The sequence below is a fragment of the Neodiprion pinetum genome, chromosome 1 (assembly GCF_021155775.2).
Source record: "Neodiprion pinetum isolate iyNeoPine1 chromosome 1, iyNeoPine1.2, whole genome shotgun sequence".
NCBI lineage: Eukaryota > Metazoa > Arthropoda > Insecta > Hymenoptera > Diprionidae > Neodiprion > Neodiprion pinetum.
In genome coordinates, this window is record NC_060232.1 from 30,453,217 (window position 1) to 30,474,200 (window position 20,984).

General features: G+C 42.1%; 4 protein-coding genes across 5 annotated transcripts in view; 2 read left to right on the forward strand and 2 right to left on the reverse strand.

Annotated features, from left to right (window-relative positions):
* Positions 1-151: 151 nt before the first annotated feature.
* On the reverse strand, positions 152-3,738 carry Hex110 (hexamerin 110). Its single transcript, XM_046623689.2, has 8 exons — positions 3,637-3,738; positions 2,940-3,280; positions 2,580-2,864; positions 2,042-2,463; positions 1,461-1,981; positions 1,221-1,357; positions 896-1,151; positions 152-629 (listed from the first exon to the last, which is right to left on the reverse strand). Exons 1-8 carry the CDS (start codon positions 3,707-3,709, stop codon positions 313-315), a joined length of 2,352 nt encoding a protein of 783 aa, XP_046479645.1. The 5' UTR covers positions 3,710-3,738; the 3' UTR covers positions 152-312.
* Positions 3,739-6,952: 3,214 nt separating this feature from the next.
* LOC124224816 (hemocyanin A chain-like) lies at positions 6,953-10,027 on the reverse strand. The gene is made up of 5 exons (XM_046637020.2): positions 9,964-10,027; positions 8,735-9,171; positions 8,017-8,655; positions 7,503-7,941; positions 6,953-7,383 (listed from the first exon to the last, which is right to left on the reverse strand). Exons 1-5 carry the CDS (start codon positions 10,025-10,027, stop codon positions 6,953-6,955), a joined length of 2,010 nt encoding a protein of 669 aa, XP_046492976.1.
* Positions 10,028-13,592: 3,565 nt separating this feature from the next.
* LOC124217714 (hemocyanin-like) lies at positions 13,593-17,330 on the forward strand. The gene is made up of 4 exons (XM_046623704.2): positions 13,593-13,814; positions 15,096-15,998; positions 16,073-16,684; positions 16,797-17,330. Exons 1-4 carry the CDS (start codon positions 13,718-13,720, stop codon positions 17,234-17,236), a joined length of 2,052 nt encoding a protein of 683 aa, XP_046479660.1. The 5' UTR covers positions 13,593-13,717; the 3' UTR covers positions 17,237-17,330.
* A 2,247-nt stretch (positions 17,331-19,577) lies between these two features.
* lov (jim lovell) overlaps positions 19,578-20,984 on the forward strand; it is a 124,924-nt gene continuing 123,517 nt past the window's right edge. Inside the window, exon 1 of one of the 2 annotated variants that reach the window (XM_046622434.2) lies at positions 19,578-19,804. The gene's annotated coding sequence lies outside the window, so the exon portion shown is untranslated. Of the gene's footprint in view, positions 19,805-19,855; positions 20,045-20,984 lie in introns of those variants that run through there. The other variant, XM_046622426.2, reaches the window with a different exon arrangement.

Here is a 20,984-nt window from a genome sequence, read left to right on the forward strand (position 1 = left end):
GTGAAAAGAGCAGCAAATCAACGGGACTTGCCGCTGTAATCCCAGTGAAATGTTCATTCTCAAACAGACAATGAGTTCATTCCTTGTTTACCCTACTAGTGAAGCGATGCAGCAATATATCAGTGAGATGTGAAAGAGTCGAGACGGTAAATTTTCATATTGCAATGTCAAAACGTTTATTTATCATAGTATACGGTTATTAAATTTATAGAGTAAAATATAAGTGTGAAACAGGGACAATAGTCGAATAAAGCCGGGTCGTGCATATTGGTCTGGTTACGAGTAGGAAGAGATTCGGTGAGAATTGTTCAACTATTTGCAACTTCCGCAGCAGCTGGTTCCTTCCCAGAAGACCTTGACGTCGACCATCTTAACGTTAGGAACATTAAGACATTCCATGTCTAGCCTTCTGTCGAGAGGGTAGCCGAGTGGTCTACCGTCCAAGGATACAGCACCACCAATGACCTCCGTTATGTCCTTCTTTTGGTAGTACTCGGTCAGGTACGCAGACTTAACATCGGCAGTTCGATCCATTCGGCGTTCATAGTAGTTCTGGGCAGCTTGTTGGTCAGTATCGACGTTCGATGAGTCTGTTCTTCGATGTACGGTATCCGTGTCAATGTCACGGTCTGTAAAAAAGACATTGTTTAGCACTCTAGTTAAGAAGTTTGTATGACACTCTATCCTATATTCTATGAATCTATGTTAACGGTGCCGATGAAAAAGTCTCATTCGTATTCGAGAGTGTTTAGACATGTTAAATTGCTCACATGTCGTGTAAGAACACCGTAACAATAGAGAAAAAAAGTGAAGACGGAATAACCTAACGATACTCGTCTTATTTTTTTTAGTCATATTAAGCGTACGAGAAGATACGGAAACCGGGACAACTTACTGTAAAAGACGCCTTCTTCTTTGAGCATCATGCTACGGTAATCATGCGTCCATCCTTCATTGTGAATTTCTGTCGTGATATCGATGTCGGGATACTCTACGTTCTGATAAGTTTGGAATTTCGGAGGGACGACCGCTTTGTAAGATAGGGTAGGCTGTTCGGGCGAAGAGACGATCACCATAACCTGAAGTGGCATACCGTTGCGTTTACCTTTAGGAAGAGCTAGCCTCTCGGGGAAACCGAAAGCTTCCGCGATCTGGAAAGAAATTAATGATTATTTCTCTTCATGAAATTACCCTGTAACGGTAACACTTGTGAACCGTACCATGTCAGGGTAGAAAAGCTGATTAGAGGTGAGGCCTTCCTGGACCTTACGGAATAGGTCTTTCTTGGTCGTAGCATCAATGCTACGCATTGGAGCATCAATGGAGTGCCTAGTGATGACATTTTGTCCTTCCTTGACTGTAAGGCAGAATTGAGGCATTAAATGTGTGAACCTCAGGGCACGGCTACTGGCTGCGAAGCAATCGATTAGGATTCGCAAATTTAATTCTTCTATACTTACTGTCCCAAGCGAATTGATCGATTTCAACGAATTGATCTCTGTTGTGAAGGATGTTTACATAGCTGCCATCGTAGTTGTATTTGGGGCCGGAGTAAACTCTCACAGTGGCGCCCTTGATGGTCTTGTCGCTGTTAATGATTATTTTGAACGTGTACGGTTTGTGATTAATTCTGTCGATCGCTGTCATGATCTTGACATGTTGGTTTTCTTTGCCATGCGGAACAGTTGTAGCCGAGTCAATGTCGACCACGAATTTGTCACAGTAAGTCGTCAGCTTGTCGAACTTGACACTTTCGACGGTAACACCGGGCAAGATGATATCTTCTTTCGTGTAGCTCGGTAAAGCGTCTTGCCATCTCTTGAACAGACGGATTATGCGCTCCCACATCTCGTAGAACACTGGATCGCGGGTAGTGGTGTGATAGATCTCTAGGTTGCTAGGGAGTGGCTCCCAGAAGTGTTTCGTGTAAGGCGCACCACCGAGAAGTTCGCGTGCAGCGGCTTGAAGACTTCCGTAATATCTTTGGAGCAGAGTTTAATGTCAGAAAAAAAGCATCCCATCACAATAGCAATTCGCTTACCTGGGATTAATGCTTTTTCCGGTGCCTTCAACTATGCTACCAAGCATGTTCAGCCCCTTGCGGTCGTACAGAGCCAAAAGGCTTCCTTGGGTCGAAATGGCAAATCCACTGTCAATTGCGTCCTGCAGCCTTCTCTCGATTGTCAAAACGGTTTTGAAAAGATCTTCCTTTTCGCGTGTCAAGTCATAATTGAAACTACGTCCTGTGATCTCGAGGCCATTCGGATAAGAAAGATGAGATTTGAAAGGCACGTGTACGCGGGTTAATTCGATTTCCTTCACAGTCGGTATGTCGTTGCTCAGGCGTTCAAGATTGTAGCGAGCCAGAAGTTGCTGGTGTATGTAGTAGAACATGGATCCGCGGGCGGTTTCACAATGTTCGCATTCGTAATTCTGGGTGAAGTCCAGATTTGTTGCTTGACTCTGTCAGAGGACAAGGAACCTTTCATCAAACCATCCTCCCAGCAAAAAATTCAGCATGGTATTTTAAGGGAGGAATAACATCCCATCTGGACTGCTTGGAATTACAATTGACTCACCATTGCTTTCATCCATCCGCTAATGCCGAAGAAAGCGTACCATGAGGCGAGTCCAACATCTTGAGTGAAATAGGCAAGTTTCTTGTCGTACTCGGTCATGTAGGCAGTGTAGTTAGATGGAATTACGTAAGTGGCGGTCTGGCCCTTTTCGAGGGTTCGAACGCGAATGTCCTGAGCCTCTTTCAACACCCTCGTGTCGATGTAGTAGTATGGAAAGACTTCGTATGGTGCCGGAAGGACGAGGCCTCTGCAGTCAGTGCGTTGCAATACTGCCACACTGAAAGCCTACGGGGAGTAAATATGGTGTCGGTAAGTTGTTACTTCAGAGTGCAGTGATCGGTTTCTCCGCGTCAAACTTACCTTGTAGAATTGTGCTTCGTTGAATATGCAACGAGCCCAGGCGGCGGTTTTCAGGAACGTATCGTAGGTTTTCGCAGTCACGAGGGTCCTGGTAAGAAGAGAAACTTCTTTGCGCAACTCGGTGGACGAAATTGTGAACGGGACGCGCTTCCGCTGGATGCGACCCATCTCAACAAAACGGATGAGATATTTGACGGCATTTTGATCATCGTACAGTTGAATGTTTTCTTTAATGTTGTAGTCACGGCCGATTTTGCGCAGCTCCTCGTTAGGGATCTCATGGAATAGGTTCTCCAAAAGCCAGAGAACATCTTGCTGCTTCTTCAGTACGTCGACATTGCCTGAATAATGTAATGCCATAGACTGTTATAGACCATGAGGGTACGGAAGACAAGTTTACACGTTGTTGGAAGGTGCTGGAGAAACTTTTCGACGTGCATATTTAATCTGGTTGACAGCTTAAGTTCGGGTTGGTAAAGTTTTCAGGACATATAATTATTTCAATGACTCTGTGTCAGCTTTTACAACACCGTGTGAAATTTCGTTGACAAACACGTAATCACAGTTTGGTTAAAACAAGGTGAGAGAGCATTCGCTCTACACGGAAAAATACAATTAAAAATGTGGGATCAATTTTGTTCCGGCAAAGCGGATCGAAGACGGTGCTATTTTTTAAGTAATGTAAAATTAAACTTACCAGCTTTATTTGCCAGCTGAGGGATTGCGGTGGCGGCTGCCACGAGGGCCAACAAACAGAAGCTGAGACGCATCTTGATACAGTGGTTTGTATGCCTTTCATCGGGGGCTGCTCAGCTTATATAGTGGCCAGCTGCCTTGGCTGCATCCCTATCGCACTTTGAACTTTTGACGACCCTAGGTGATATTCACTGCCTTCTGTGCTGAAGATATTCTCGTTATTTTTGAGATAGTCCCCTCTCAACGCCAATGCACCTTCCGTCGCTGATATGTCTGATAGCTTCGTAAGAGAAGGAGATTATACGTACCCTTTCCCCTCTAGCCTCTTGTTTGTTCGAAGCATACTATTATGTAGAAATATATCTAGTAGACAGAACGGATAAGCCATTCCTTACAGGGCAATTACTACATGCACTCCGAAAAATTTCATTTTCCGTATAAGTTATTAAAAAATTCTAGTAAAATGGGTATCCGCACAATACCGGTTTAGGTAACGTTGGAATTACAAGAAAATATGGTAAAAGTAGCTACTTAGTGAGACTATAGTTTTAAATGCTATGTTTTCGGGTTATTGCAAAATTAAATTTGCTCACTTAGTTTAATGAATTTTCATCAGTTGAATGAAGCCCAAATTGTCGCGATAGTGAAAAGAAATGTAATGCATGTAGCAAGGATAAAAATAAATCGTAAAACATACTAGATTCTGTGGATACAGCTACAAAACTTATTTCCGTTTTGTACCCAGAACTATTATTTAGAAATAAAAATAGTTAAGGACTGTGTAGTAACCATAACTATAAGTCCCAACGGTGTATCTTTGCCAATAATCAGGTTGATGTATTTTATTTTTTACATTATATTAATAATCTATCACTAAGCTTTGGCGGGTCCAGATAAAAATTCTGCAACCTCATTTATCGCAATTCAGCAGATTTGGTTCACAATCAGCTTGCTTCAATCTTGCAACTGTTGCAGTTTACTAATTTGCATTCACGATTAGATATCGAGTTCACCGCATGTCATGGATTTCGAAATAGCATGCACAAGAGTTTTTAATATGACTGCAAGCGATAATTGTGGCAGTTCGTAATCTAAATATAAAAAAAACAATACTTTTCGTATTAATACATTGTTGCTTGAAGGCACAACTAAGGGACAAATAAAAATGTTTTTAAGGTTTCAATTCCATACTGTTATTTCGGAAACGCATCAATAAACACATCTTGTTCTTTCTTTATCTATATTATGTTGGTGTTCGTAGGCACATCCAGCAGTCGATGGCATTTCTCTTGTATATTGCCACGAAGCCTGATGAAATAATTTCACATACAGAAAAAATATTAACCATCTCCAATTTTTACCCCATTCTACTCGTACCTATTCAATTCCTGAGATGGAATATAACTTTGCGAAACCTTTTATGAGTATCGGTTACCCCTGGTGCAAAACTTGTGATAAACTTGAGACGAGGGAATATGGCTTCGCTCGGCGATCGCAGTTCTTTTATTCGTTGTGGATTCCGTTATAGCTTTATTGCAATTACATTCAGTACACAGGTGATTGCCGGTCGGTGCCGCTGAGCTATTATTGTTGAGTTAATACAATATAATTTATTATGTATTCGTGTTTTTGCAAACAGAGGAGATTTTCTTATCCAATACACTGGTACATTTCTTTTTGCATTGGCATTAAGTCGTTAGCTTTGAATACACGGCGTATACATCATTTTCTACTAGGTTCGGGCGTGTTTTTGCCCGTTTAACTGTTCAGAGATACACTCTCAGGTGCTGAGGGATTACTGAAAATTTCGTAAGTCACGTGTAAGGGTCGCATAAATTCTCGTATAAATTGCGAACTCGGCGCGTATCTACTTTCCATGAAGAGAAGTCCATTAACTTTCTCAAAGTTTGCAAGTAATACTTGCTTGTTTGATGCCGAATTTTGAAATGTACATAATATAACGTCACGTTCAACGACGATTATACAATAATGTGGCTAGAACCTTAAAAATATATTATCTAAGAACGATGATGTAACGAGGTAGAAATTGTCGATGGAAAATTTTGCGTATAAGCAAAATAATCAGATTTCATCGTTACTTTAAACGCGTTTGAAGAAGTACTTCGACGTAGATACGTAGAATGATTATAATACATGAATAAAACTTCACTATGAAGCGTTCTAAATTTTCCATGAAAAACACTTTTAAATCTCGAGACCAAAAATAACATTGCCAGATACTCTTTTAATTGAACACAACTTACGGAGATATTTCTGGTAATAAACGTGATATAATGTTAGGTGATTCACGTTCACTTACGTGCATATGGCAGTAGATACTTTCAATGGATGCTAGGGATAAATCTTATGGTGTTGTGGACTGATAGTTTGGTCTAATTGACGAAGGAAATTTGAACTTCGACCGAACTATTGTGCCATGAAAATACAACCCGTACTTGATAATGGTGCCCAGTGGCTTTGCACAGTGAAGGCTTTATGTTTTATTGTCTCGTTCAGCGTATTGCACAATCAGTGTTTCATAAAAAAAAATGCGTAAATATGTACTCTTCTTGAGTCATGAATTATAGTGAAATACCTGTTAATTCTGAGACTCTATCTTCTACTAGGCGTAAGAAACGATATTTTGATGCATGTATCCCGGTTCGTAATTTTTTTCTTTGTGTCATACTTCATAGAATTGTCTTGCAATTACCTCCATTCGTATTAAAAATGATGATTCATTTTTTTGCTACTGAGGTATTGGCTTGAAAGGCTTGCCTTAGCTTCTAACAATAATCAATGAAATGTATTATTTCGTACCCTGCGACGGGATATTTTCATGTAATTTATACCGTCACAGACTAGAACCCCAAATACGATGAATAAAAGAGAAAGGAGTTGAATGCGACGATAAAGTAGATTATTAAATTTGAATTATTCGTGAGACATCTTCAGTAAGTAAATTTCCATTCTATCTATGTAACTTGCGATAGGATGAGGCGGTGTTCACAGCTGATTTAACCGAACGGCTTGTACTTTCGTGCATATGCACCTACGTGCGATATGAGAATAAATTGAAGAAGGATTTAGTAGATACGATGAAATTTATTCAAGTTATACACGTATAATCTGAGATTTGAGAGCTACATAAGATACGAATATAGTAGTTAATTAAACTCATCTGTTGCGGGATGATAAAAATTGATAATTAAATGTACATACTCGTATTGCATCATTAAATTTCATGTAATAAAAAGAGTATCTTTAAATCAGTCTCAAAAAAGAATAATCCTTGTTACAGATTCTTTGGGGTGCCTTCAACCTTTGAAAGTGATGGTAACATCGCGACTGAACATGTTGGGCGTGAAGAAAACGTCTGGGCTTTCAATTTTACGATCGAAGGGGAATCCCATGGGACGATTGTCCGGATACTTGTGACCGTGCATTGCACCGCAGTAGCTGATACTACCGCCGTAAGAGTAGTCTGCGGCAATGTCGTTTACTTTCTCTTGATCAAAGTCGGTCAAGATTACGTAGAGAGTGAAGGGCATGCCTTCCGGTTTTCCTTTGGGGAGGAGTAGACGGTCCGGATATCCGCAGTGACGATGATCCTTGTCCACTTCGACGGTCGCCGCACCCTGAATGCCAGCCTCGACACGGTCCCAGAGTTTCTTGGTGGATATCTGGTCGGGAATGGTCACACTCGACTCGGAGGATTTACGTAGAATGGTGTTCTCGCCGCTTTCCACTGTGGAGAATCGAACCTTAATTTCAAAAGAATTTCACCGCCGTAGGCTTCGCAGTGAAATAACTGCTGGGCCACATTGACGAGGGTAAAAATGGTTACATTGTACGATTCCAACTTACGTTTGGCGGTGAATTTGTCCAGCTCGATCATGTACATCCGCTTCTGTTCGATGTCGATTTCTTGGCCGAACCAATCGTACTTCGGTCCCAGGAAGATGCGAACAGCGGCAGTGTGGGACTTGTCTGACTTGACTTTGATGTCGTAAGTGAAGGGAGCGTGGTTCATTCTAGTGACGCGAGCCTTGATGGAGACGTCGTCGAGTTCCACGGTGTCGTCCAAGGCGTTCAAGAGATCCACGTCAAAATTCTCGAAGTATGTTTCCAAATTGTCAATGTCAACTTTGGTAATTTGAACATTGGGGAAGTCGAGCTCTTTTTTGGTGTACATTGGCAGAGAATCCTTGTGCTCCTTGAAGATGTTGTCGATGTACTTGTGGAGGCGGAAGAATGCAGGGTCACGAGTAGCAGTTTCGAAGTGTTCCATCACGCCGGGAGGAAGCTGAATTTGGAGAAACATGGACCGTTAACCGTGGTGGCAGAGAGATATTTTTGTCTCGCGAAAAGCAATACTCACGTTGAATTTACCCTTGGGATCGGTGATCTGCCCGAGCATGATGTGTCCGTAATTGTGAAGATAGCCGTAGTACTCGACGTGGGGTGAATCCATCGAGGGTTCCATCATGGAACCGAGCATGTCGATTCCCTCGGTATCGTTGAGAGCTATAATTACGCCATTTTTGCTGAAAACGAAGCCATGAGCGATGGCCTGTTGGATGCGCCTGACGTAGTCCTTCATCTGGCGAACTTTGATATGTTCCACGTCCTGGAAAGCAAAGTTGTCCGGTCTCGAGGGGAACTCTCCACCCACTCGATAGGTGGTCTGGGGGTGGAATCCGTCGACGATTACGTCGTCAAAGGACAGAGGCTCGACGAACGGTAGTTCGTTGGAAAGACGCTCGAGGTCGAAGCGGGCGATTAGTTGGTGGTGCATGTAGTAGAAGAGTTCGCCCTTGCGGTCCTTTTGCAGTCCGTAATCAGCGCTGCGCCACCAGAACGGGAAATCCATGTGCCAGTGAGCGTGGTGGGAGTTCATGCCAACGTCTTCGCCGAGGTAGGCGACCCTCTGTTCCGGATTTTTGACCGTTCCGGTGAAATTCATGCGGATTACCGCGTCCTGTTGACGCATCTTTGCGCGGTAGGCTTCGTGGATTACCTGGAACAAAAGGGGGGTGGTGAGTCCACGCGACCGTACCTTCGGGACTTCGTTCCTCGTGTCTTCTCTTCAAGCTTACTTGAGAGTTGACGAAGAGATGAGGGTAGGTCTCGTAGGCCGGAGGGAGGATGATTCCCCTACAGTCGTGACGATGAAGGACCGCCACGCTCAGGGCGTAGACGAAGATACCTTCGTTGACGCGATCTCGAGCCCAGCACGCCGTCGCCAGGAAGGATTCCCAGTTTTTGGCGAAGTAAAGAGCCTCGAATAGGACTATCATTTCGGCACGATGAGCGTCGTTGAACAGCGTGAAAATTTCACCGCGAGGTAGAAACTTCTTTGTCTTGAAGATCTTCATTAAAGAGTGAACAGGGGACGCATCCTTGAAGGAGAGTTCCTCGAGTCCTGCCACGAACTTGTCGCCGAGTTCTATTTGATGCTTGAATCTGTTTGGCTCGTGAACTTTGCTCAGGAGACGGAGAATCTCCTTCTGTTTCAACAGAAACTCTCTTTCCGCTATTGAAAATCCTGACAGCCCGTCAGTTTTATGCAGGATTAGCTACACTGATCAGCATTTCTTACCAATAATAATCAATAACCGTTAACGAATGGCCGGAATTTGTTAAAATCAGAGCGAAAATATCCGTGACCACAAGAAATTCAAAGTTGACATCATCGATCGATAGCAGAAACAAATTACCTTTTATTTATTGTTTCGATATAACGTGCTCAAGTTGTACTCAAACAATGTGAAACAAGATTGAATCGAATGAATTGAGGATGCTGGAAGAAAATTTTTACCAAACACTCTTTGGGCATTGAAGAACCAACAACTGACTGTGTAAACGTTCTTATGTTTACCCTCTTTATTTACGATGGCCACTGCACAACGAGGGAGCAATACAGTAAAGTTCGATTTACAAGCACAGATGTATTAGCACGTGGGCTGTACAGTCAAGTTGCCACGGGACAATGGAAATTGTAGTAAATGAAGGTAGGTATGTTCCTCGAATACCGCTAATACATTTGGGGATTGTTACATCCGCTAGAACTGCTGCACCCCCAACGAGTTTGTTTCAAATTCAATCCGTTATAAAACAACCTCTTCCCACGTACAGTTAAAGTTTCGTCAATAATTTCGTACCAGCGAACAGTTAGTCGATTCCGATTTCATGGAAAGGAAAAGTGTTCTCGACAATTGCTATCTATCAAATTTACGACTCCACAAGTTCTTCCCGAGATCAAACAAATTTACTATCTTACCACGTGAAGAGAAGTTGAGAAATTTCGTCGATTCGAAAAACTTACCTGGAACGGCGATGACAGCAGCAAGCGCAGCCCCCAGAAGGGCAACCACGACGAATGCTCTCATTGCTGAGTTAAGAAACTATCACACGTAGGGTAACCCGTATATCGACGAGTTTGGCTCATCCTCGACAGCCCTCGTCTTATATAGCTAGAAACGTGAGGCAGAGATCGGACCTAGTAGCGTAAAACACGGGCAACGTCGTGTGAATCGTGTTTCCTAGGGCCGTGCGCATCGTCGCTAAAGCGATATTGTGATGCAGTATCGGAGTTTACGTATATCGAGTACGGTTAGATAAATTCTGGATCAAGAATAGACGTGGAAAGTTTCGGATGCCTATGAAAACACCCGATAAGAGAAAGGTCAATGATGCTCCGACGTCCATGTAGGTACTTTTTAGTCAAGTTTATTTAACTTTCCGTTTCTCTGTTTTCAGAGAAGAAAGGAAGTTATTGTATAATTACCACGAAAATTAAAAGTCAAGTTCTCACCAGATCTCTATGGTTCAAGTTCTAGAGAATCACCTCGAAACTTTTTCGGATGGACGTCTGTGTGTGTGTGTTGTCAATTTTTTTGTCCCATATTATCTTGAGAACGAGTTACCAGATTTCAACTATTTAGGTCTCAATCGACGCGGCTTTTCCAAACTTAGAACTAATTGGATTCTGGCTTTGATTTGTTCAGTATTTCTTGAGTTACGTCGATGATAAACTTGAAAAAAATAAAATAAAATAAAAATGATAATATCTTGAGAATGGACGAATGGATTCGAATGAAAATTGGTACCATGAGGTTTTTTGCATGGCTTTTAACGAATCTGAGGTTAGATTTGTAAAATCCAAAATGGTCAATCCATTATAGTGAAAAAAAAACAAACTTAAAAACATTACGATGTGGTAGAAATTGTTAGGCGGAGGTTTTTGGGGTCACCGATAACGAATATCCAAGATCAGACTTCCAAAATTGTGATGGTGGATACATGATGTGATATGATACCTGAAGGCCTTAAAATCGTGACTCACGAATCTGAATTTGTAGTTTGAAATTCGAATTGTCGTATATTAATATTTTTTTTCTGTAAACCTAGAATCTGCAGTGTGACAACGGGAAGTTCGAGTGCTGGCTCACGGTCAGTCTAAAGCCACATGTTGTTTTTTTTTTTTTGCCAATCGTCATATTAAAGTTATGGTAAAATGAAACGGCACTGAGGAATGGAATTGATATTTTGATGAAAATTTACGGAATCTATAATTTGTTGTCGTTACATGAAAAAGATCTTTGAGAAGAAAGACAGAGACGTTTTGATGTAGCAAATTGTGTAGGTTTAGAAATGAGATTACACCGCTGCTGTAGTATGAAAAACTTACAGAGGTAGATCCATCGACAAATGTTTTATCTTTTCACATTTCAAATTCTACACTCGGTCTCCCGCGACAAAGTTAGTCAGGCGTGAAGCCCGAAGATGTAGCCAATGCGTAATGTTTGTTTATTTTTCACCTTGATGGGAATGTAAGCTTCAACTCCATACGCTCTCCAGGTTGCTTCGGGAAAACAGAGAAAATCAACAAGTAGGAGAGACAGAGAAAAACTGCGCGTTCAATTTCCGCTTGAAATACTTAACTCGCCGGAGCGGCATTCCGGACGAAATACCTTATTTTCATTGCATAAGTTCGCTGGATTTTTACCTCACGTTTGCGAACGCGTGGAAACACGCATTTTCACGAGCATTAGAACGTGAATTGTTTCCAATTCAATGTCATTCGCAAATGGAGCGTGAATTTCGCTATAGATAAACCATCGGTTCACCTTTAAACCTCGAGCGAGTTCGTCGAAGACATCGAATGAATTTTCTTCCATTTCGTTTACGAATTACAATCCTTATCATAATATCGAATATTGGCAGGAATTCGTTATAAAAATTTTACCAAGCTAACACTGGGACTCCTGTATTTCAATTATTTCGTGCAAATCCAGAAACTGTTTGAATTTCAATCAGTTCAAAGCTGGATTTATTAGTAATAAACGAATGCTGATGATTGTTCAATAATACCTGAAGAATATTTGGTCCATAAAAAATAAAACTTTGTAAAAAATAATAAATGATAATAGAGGCATGTGCACTGGTCACAAATAAGCACAGACAATATTTGTTCTAGGATATCGATGTCCCGCTGCGTTGTTACCTATTTTCTAAGCGCACTCTGCTATCGGTCGACGCTCTTTGCGTGTCAATGCACCTCTCTTTTTTCCATACAGACTTTTGGACAGTACAAATTTATCTTCCTATTTTATCATTTTCTTCGTTGCATTAAATCCTTTGATTTAATAGTTCAAATAGTAACAACAAGTCTTTACATTTAACACCGGATTTCTGGAAAATTTGTAATGACATTTATCGAGCACAATCCACGTATAGCGTTAGTTTGCATTTAATAGATGTCCCGTATGATCGTTTTTAAATAAATTCGGCCCTCACACGGAGCAAAAAAATTGAGAATCTACACTCATGTAAATCGTAATCAACATCAACAATAATTAGTCTGGTTTAAACCTGGTATAACTTTTAGTGGTCGATCGATGCATGGCAAAAAGTTGACTTTCATCGTCGAATTTCGGATCTGTCTAATTGACGCTCTTTGATGTAGATTTGCTTATTTCTCGCCTGACACGCTCTCATGACAGAAATCCAATTATCCGGTATATTTGCTTGCATTGAAGCGGGTATCGATTTCTTTGTTGAAAACTTGGAAATAAATATCGAGAGTAAATTGCAACCTAGCGGATAACTTGCCGAGTAGGTATCTCTCGCTGTTGGACGGTGAATTTTTCTGCATTCTAATGAAATGTTCGGCGCAGGCTTGATTCGTAATTAAATATACATACGTATCGTAGGAAGCCGTGAATTACCAAAGTATTGGCATTTATTGATCGTCGTCTTCAAATATACCCAACAATCTTTAATTGCGAGCTTTGTTTGGTTTGTTTCAAATGGTAAATATTACGGGGTAAATGTAGAAACGTCTGGCATATTGAATAACGAGCTTTCGCGACGCATTTATATAACCATATAATTCAGCATATATCATTGATATTTTTGTGTTACATTACGCAACGAAGAGGGATGAAAATAATACGAAACACAGGTTCGGGAAAAATATTTATTGACGCTACATTAGTGCTACTATATGAGAATAAATTCACGTCATTACATCTGAACAAATTACACTTTCTCTAAATGGGAAATAGTCAAATTTCGAGGGTGTGCAATTCGTTAAGATTGCGTGATATGATTACGACTACAGATTTTTTTTCAACATTATTACTCTTACAATAAAATATATGCTGAGTATGTGTTCGAAAAAGGTGTATGTTAAATGGGGAAATCCACCCCATATTAATTAACCCCACCATATAGGTACGGGTTAGAGTTGATATAAAAATGTGAAAAAAATTGGAGGATTGTTTTTGAATTATTTAAAGTTGAAATCGGGGACGCGCCAGAAAAAAATCGTCAACACACTGAATAAAGACCACCCTATTATGCAATCGATAAATCTATTTTAAAAATTGTTACTGTTTGCCTTGTCGTCGGACGTTGAATATCAATGCAAATAAATATCATACGTGTCTAACGAATTCGGATGTCACGCGCAGGCACGAGGCACTGCTGCACACGGCTCGACGTTGCACGCGGCTTGAGTGATTGCGGTCTATGCGATGGGGCTAGACCTCAACTATTATATCATATAAATAGCGATGTCACTTTTGAAGAAGTCACACGGCTTCATCATGAAGCTCGCAATCGTCTTTCTAGCGATCTTCGCAGCCGGAGTATCAGCCTCCCTATCAAAAGGTGAGTTTTTATTCTCCTCTTTTTCTCATGCGTACATACATTTTCTTTTATATCCTCCTTTATGACAGTATTTTATGAATATACGTTATGAAACACGTCAAGTTTTGCGTGAAAAGTAGAAAACAAAAAACATTTGACACTAATAAATTTCTCACAAATGTAACATATGCTTCAGAACTCGAATTCACGTAAAATATTAGGGATGTTGCATAAAATCGTGTGGAATAGGTAATTTAATACGATCTGTGGGTAAACAACCTGTTCATTTTATTCGAGAATATATCAATTTAATGTAGAGACATTTCGTCGTTCGATATAGGCATGGCTTACCTTCCCTACTTATACCCAAGTATTTTACCAAGTCGTTTCCACGTAACTTTGAAAGTATCGTCAAGGGCTTCGTGGAATTAACCGAAAACATTTTCGCTGACAGTTTGCGAAGTCTATTAAAGTCCTCAGCTATTCATATGGTTGTAATATCCTGAAAGAAAAGTTTGGGTGCTCAAAATGGTCTTGAACAAGCAATCAAATTGTAACTTTTTGGAATTTGGACTACAGATAGCGCGTAAAATGTGAAACAATTTAATTAGTATCATTGCATATCCATATACTTATGATACCCTACAATGTTTTCAATAATTAGAGCAACTTGCGTGTTTTGTAACTGCGATAATCTGCGTGCAAAAATAACGACAGAGATATCAATTTATCACTGCACATTCGATAGGCGTGATTTATGTATACTGCTATGTTGACCTCTAGACACTTTCGAGATTTGGTATGATGTAATAATTTACTTTGTGTATCATTGTGCTTTATTTTTAGTTGATTCGTTTTACCACTTATCGCATCTAATTAATTATCAGTAATCGTATAGGCTGCAATGTACCGCAATAGCTCAAAACTTGTTTCAAAACAGTTTCAGTCGTTAAAAGCCACAGATATACAGCATTAAATATCATCCGATTGTCGCAACAATAATTTCCACAAGTTGAAATGGCAATGATTTCTCGGGGTTCGGGATATCGTATCAGATCTTTTCAAAAACCTTGCTTCAACCAACTTTTCTAGACGAAACTAGTTATACATTTATGCGAGGATTATACAGCGTGAATAGAAAATTCATGAAATTATGAACGAATGATCTTGTGTTTGTTTATTGTTAAAATCACCAGACACTGAACTAGATAGATAAAACTGAGTTTAACAAAGAGAATTTATGATACCCTGAAATAGCTGTTTAAATTCCTAGTATAGGTATAACGTTCTTTCATCCGTTAGCGGACACGACTTTTCTCGGACGGCAACTGCGGGTCCTCTACCTGCTGAAGAATCTCAGCGAACCTCTCCAAGATGAGGACCTTCTGGCTCTGCGCGCTAGCTTCAACCCGGAGACGTGCAAGGATTACTTCAATAATCCGGAAACCCTTGAATTGTTCATCCACGAAATGAAGAGAGGTAGTTTGCTTGGCCGAGAGGAGATATTTTCGCTTTTCGATGCCAAGCACCGTTACCAGGTGAAGCTGCTCTTCAACGCGCTGATGTCGGCTAAGGACTGGTCGCATTTCATGGGCCTGTCGACCTACATCCGTGACAAAATGAACCATCGTCAATTCTTGTACGCCTTCAGCACTGCTCTTCTACACCGCGAAGACTGTCGTGGAATAAAGTTACCACCGGCATACGAAATCATTCCACAAATGTTCCTGACCACTGACGTCGTCCGGCGCGCCTACCAGGCCCAGATGCAGGGCAAACCCACTCTCATCCCGATGAGCTTCACCGGCAGCGTTCTCAATCCTGAACAGCGAGTTGCCTACTTCGGAGAAGACGTCGGACTTAACGCCCACCACGCTCACTGGCACATGGATTTCCCCTTCTGGGCTGACGAGCGCAAGGACCGAGCGGGCGAACTCTTCTTCTACATGCACCACCAGCTCTTGGCACGTTTCGACGCTGAGCGTCTGAGCAATCATTTGCCACCGGTTGAGCCGTTGCAGTGGGAGAAACCGATCGTCGAAGGTTTCGCACCGGGCGCCGTGTATCCGGGTGGTCAGGAGTTTCCGGTCCGCCCAGATAACATGTTCTTCCAGAATTTGCCGGAACGAACTGTTGCCGATATGATCGAGTTCGAGAACCGGATCCGCGATGGCATCGACGCTGGAATGATTCGCGACAAAAACGGTAAGAATACGGAGCAATGTTTTTCCCTTTTCGAAGCTGAAAACGACCCCACGGTTCCATTTACTCGTCAACAGGTGTGGTCGTTTTCCTGAACAATACCGAGGGCATCGACGTTCTGGGGTCGCTGATCGAGAGCTCGACCAGCAGCTTGGATCCTCGCTACTTCGGAAGTCTTCACACCGACGCTCACCTGCTTCTTTCCAGAGTTACGGACCCCAAGGGGAAGTACGGAATGACCCCCGGGGTGATGGAACACTTCGAAACGGCAACTCGCGACCCGGCCTTCTTCCGCCTCCACAAGCACATCGACAATCTCTTCAAGGAGCACAAGGACAGACTGCCCCCGTACACGTACGATGACCTAGCCTTCCCCGGTGTCAGAATAACGGCTCTGAAGGTCGTCGGCGAGTCCAAGGCCTCCGATCCCAACGTCCTGGTGACGTACTTCGACGAGAGTTACATCGACCTGGGGAACGCCGTCCAAGGGAAGCCGGTCAGCATCCGCGCCGTTGTTTCTCGCCTTAACCACGAACCCTTCAAGCTGGTTGCCACCGTGTACAGCGACAAGAACACCTACGCCATCGCCAGGGTCTTCTTGGCCCCGTCAAAGAGCTGGTTCGACGAGGACATCCAATTGGACGAGGCCCGCTGGTCGATGATTGAGCTGGACCGATTCCCAGTCGAACGTAAGTAAACAGAGCGATTTTATCTCGGTTCGCGCCTTCCACCCTCTGTAATCATCATCGTCGTCATAGTCCGGGCTCGTTCGAGGTTTTAATGCGAGTTCTGTTTGCTCAGTGAGAATCGGCTCGAATCTCATCACTCGCCGGAGCATCGAGACTTCCGTTACGGCGTCTGAGCCACTCAGCTATCCCGAGCTAATGAAGAAGGCGAAATCAGCTTTCCAAAGCGAGAGCGTCTTCGAAGTGGACACTCTGCATAGACATTGTGGCTTCCCCCACCGCCTATTACTCCCTCAAGGCCGTCACCAGGGAATGGACTTCAAGTTATACGTCATCCTTACCGACCTAAAAACGGACCTCCATTCGACCTTTGAGCATCCCTACGTGATGAACGAAATTCCAGCCCTGAGTTATTGCGGCGTTCTCGACGGCGTCTTCCCTGACATTCGTCCCATGGGATTCCCCTTCGATCGGCGTATTATTCATTCGAACAACTTCCAACAAGCGAATACCAAGGTAATTGATGTTACCATCAAGAATGTCAAGTACCAATAACAATTTACTATCTATGATCTTTATTACCGAAGACTGACTAGATTGTGATTATATTAATAGATATATATTCTTGTTCAACCTCTGATATGTGAATTTTGCACCGCATCTGCGAATGAAGAATAAATCCTTCGTGGAATGTATCTACTATACATACTCTACTGAAACTGTGAAAAGTCCGCGACGATAGAGGGTAAAAACTGCTCTTGTAAATTATGAATCCATTTTGGTCAAAGAGTGAAACGGAAGAAGAGACACACGTGTCGGTTCACAGAGCAGAGCTGACGTTCCGAGATAATTGACTTGCGTGTAACTTAATGAGGGTCGCTCATTGTTACCTATACCTACCCACCGCCTCGTAGCGTTGAGTGCCTGCTAGGCGCGAACAAGTGAATTAGGTTCTCTTCCGTCTTCCGTCTTCCGCTTCCTGAGGCTGACGGCGTCAATTACTAGTCGTCAAAACGGGTTTAGTTAGCGACAGAATTTTCTCACCAAGGTCTCACCCTCGTTTACAACCTCCAATTAGCTGAAGTGCACCGCATGTATGGAACTAGGAAAGGTAAGCGGTACAGATGCCTGTGTGATTGGCGAAGTTATAGTTAAAGTGGAAGAGATATGACCTCCTTTCTTTTATTTATCTCGCGAGTATCGTTGCGTCAATTCTGACAATACTCTATTCTTTGGAATAATTTCCCATCCTCACGCTCTAAGACGAAATGCGAGCCGTTATAGCATCACCTCTTGGTACGGTGCAAGTGCAACGCATCTGCGACACGTCGATACTCGTATACATGTACAATCGAATAGTGTGCAGGAGAGGCGGTTACAAATTGGCGCCATGAAATGCGCATTTAGAGGCCATAAAACTCATGGCTGAACAATTTGTCGTACCTCCGGTGGAACGTTAACTGGGTGATTTGCGGACCGCGAACGTATCGAGACGGCATTCGATTGACGTCATTTTTGGAGTTGGGTGTTATCGAGGGGATCTGCGACGGCGCGACGTGGGAACTCCTGGGCGATCCCTAGGGATGGACGAAAGGATCAGGGGAACAGATGAGCTGAAAACTGCGGGCGGATAAAATCAATCAGTTACACTTGTTTATAATCGTGAAATATCGTCGCTGCAGACTCGGACATTCATTGCCGATTGCATTATTTTTCAATATCACGAGGCTGAAACATGTGACGAGAAATTGTTACCTATTATTCTATGCCTTTGTTTGTTGGAAAAATTTTCGTAGAAACAATTACCCTCGATTCATGTCGAGCATGTAAATCTTAGCTATAACGGAAACTTGCATGTCGATCGTGAATTTTTGATCATTCATTGCGGGATTATCGACGCCATTTACACCCACATGCCGTCATCAATCTTGTCTCTGATTAATTAGGGTTTATTGGAAATCGACCAGTCTCGACAAATATTCTATTTAGCTTGACGACCGTGTTATGCGGTTATTGGCACAGATAACTTTTTATCTACGACCGAAAAATATTCGGCTCGTAAAATTGAAGGAACTTAACTTGACGGGATGGGATAGAGGACAGCGTTTTGACTGCAGGATGCACGGTCCTAAAACAGATTAGTTTGCAGATGATAAGTAAATCGGCATCGCGTTTACTTTCTCTCGGTTGCACAAACGTTTTTTGCTCAATGATATTGGTATCCCTGCCCATTTCCGGCTACTTATTTTCGATGCGAGTTTCGATTCTATACGAATTACGTGAAAAAATAACAGTCGATGCAGCTCGTTCTTTCACGTCGGCTGCATCGACTGTGATGCCGCCGCGACTAATTTCAAGTGTTAATTATTTACGTGTATAATTAATTAAAGCTTCTTCAAAATCTGATTTTTCCAGTAACCGTAAATTCATCCGACGTACATTCATCACAGACACTAATAAAGTGCAAACGCAGTGTCGATTGCATATCAGATGAAAATGAGAAGCTCCCGCCAGTAGTTTCCAATGACAAACGAGGCAAGTAGTTTCCAATTCCTGAACAGTAATGGAAAACAAATACAAAGAAGGTTAGAAAACAGCAAACTAACAATAAGTATGACAAGTAAAGCCTTATCATCGTTCAGAATTCGGTTTGTGTAAGAAGAGAGAAATGGATAGTAAAATGATACCGGGAACGTAATCCTACATCGGGAGTTATATCCCTTCCCAACGCCGTCGGTAATACGCTCGGTCGATAACACAGGTCTCTCCGTATATCAGCCGGCGGTTGTTTGCTTCTCGATCAGCTTCGGGTAACCGCGTAGCGTCTGCGCTATCCTCACAGAATCGGAACAGGATTTCTCAGTCAGTTGTTTGCCACGGGGCAGTGACGTCGGTTCTCAAACGCCGACGATGCTTCTTCGATCGTCGGCAGGGAGCGCAAGGGTGAAGAATCGCGGGTGAAGCGTGTGCCTTCTCCTCGGGTTCAAAGTTTGTAAACAAGAAGCGTCGCGCCTTATAAGCGAGAACATTTTGCCGAAACTTGCGACATTCCAGTGACCGAAGTTTTCCCCGTCGTCGGTGCCAACTCGATCCTTTCCCAGCTTTCAGAGGCATGCCAATAACGTGAGTATAAATGACCAATGTTATTGTTATGGCGCATAGAGACTCGGACAATAGAAGGAACCGCTCTCAGGCAAGTGTAATGTTGTAGTAGCAGCAAATTGAGTGCTCAACCTACAGTTTTAGAAACTGTTGATGTAACGGCGTGTACAGTGACAGTGACAATTACCGTACGTTGAGCATCGGAGCTTGTATTGCGCTAATATTCTTCGTTATTATATCGCGGAGATTCGAGTTTTTGAGGTAAGATATTCGATCCCATTATCTAACGATAAACGATTTTTAAACGCCGATTTACAACACGCTATTTGCAGTTTTTTTTATTCTTCGTGTCACTTTTAGCATGCTGTATCAGACTCTAATGTGTGTGATCATATATCTGGATTCTGATTTCTCCTTCAAAAATTATTTTTCCAATACGCTTACCTCTAATTTGAATCGCAAAGAAACGTTATTTCATCCTAAAAACAACAGGGAAATGATTTGCGCCGTACTTCAGGTTTTCAATCGATGTGTTTCACTTTCTGCTATGGACTGCAGCTGCGAGGAAATATTCTCGCAGTATTACCGTTACCTTTACGTTGAATTTTGGGTAGGCGGAATTAATTAACGAAAGTCCAAAGTAATTCTGATATTCTACTATTGTTGCAAAAAAAATTCCGGTTGAACCAAGTAAATCAGTGATTACGACCGGCGGACTGAGATTTTATACTGTAACCGAACGCAATCATAACTGTTTGGGTTAAATATTTGTTTGAGAAAGAAAAACGTTGAATTCTGTGAATTGATGATCGTTGCAGTGACTAGTGTAAAAATTTTTCTGCTAGAAATTAATGATTTATTCGATTGAAACGGATTTTTTCCGGGAGTACATCGATCTTTATAAAGTGACAATGAAACTGTTACACAAACATACGTGTAAATATAGGTATATACGTGCCTGAGAAAATTCCCCGGTCTCAAATGTTAGAAATGGTGATTAAATAAAATATCGATGCGTCAATATTAACGCGTTAGGTCCGTGACATTTGGCACTGTATAGGTATAATAATAAAGGTGCGGGCAGATGGGTATACATAGCGCGTGCTGGGCGCAAAAGTCCCATCAATTGATTTATTTTTCACGTAATTATGATTAATACAACCTCCGTATAAAATCCATTATTCGCCTTAGAACTCCGCGC

Coding starts and splice junctions, on each gene's coding strand:
- Hex110 (XM_046623689.2), bottom strand. CDS start 3,709: ATGCGTCTCAGCTTCTGTTTGTTGGCCCTCGTGGCAGCCGCCACCGCA. Junction 1,982..2,041: donor GGAAAAAGCATTAATCCCAG/GTAAGCGAATTG, acceptor TCTGCTCCAAAG/ATATTACGGAAGTCTTCAAG. Junction 630..895: donor AGAAGAAGGCGTCTTTTACA/GTAAGTTGTCCC, acceptor TCTTTTTTACAG/ACCGTGACATTGACACGGAT.
- LOC124224816 (XM_046637020.2), bottom strand. CDS start 10,027: ATGAGAGCATTCGTCGTGGTTGCCCTTCTGGGGGCTGCGCTTGCTGCT. Junction 7,942..8,016: donor ATCCCAAGGGTAAATTCAAC/GTGAGTATTGCT, acceptor CTCCAAATTCAG/CTTCCTCCCGGCGTGATGGA. Junction 7,384..7,502: donor GGACAAATTCACCGCCAAAC/GTAAGTTGGAAT, acceptor GATTCTCCACAG/TGGAAAGCGGCGAGAACACC.
- LOC124217714 (XM_046623704.2), top strand. CDS start 13,718: ATGTCACTTTTGAAGAAGTCACACGGCTTCATCATGAAGCTCGCAATC. Junction 15,999..16,072: donor AATGATTCGCGACAAAAACG/GTAAGAATACGG, acceptor ACTCGTCAACAG/GTGTGGTCGTTTTCCTGAAC. Junction 16,685..16,796: donor GGACCGATTCCCAGTCGAAC/GTAAGTAAACAG, acceptor CTGTTTGCTCAG/TGAGAATCGGCTCGAATCTC.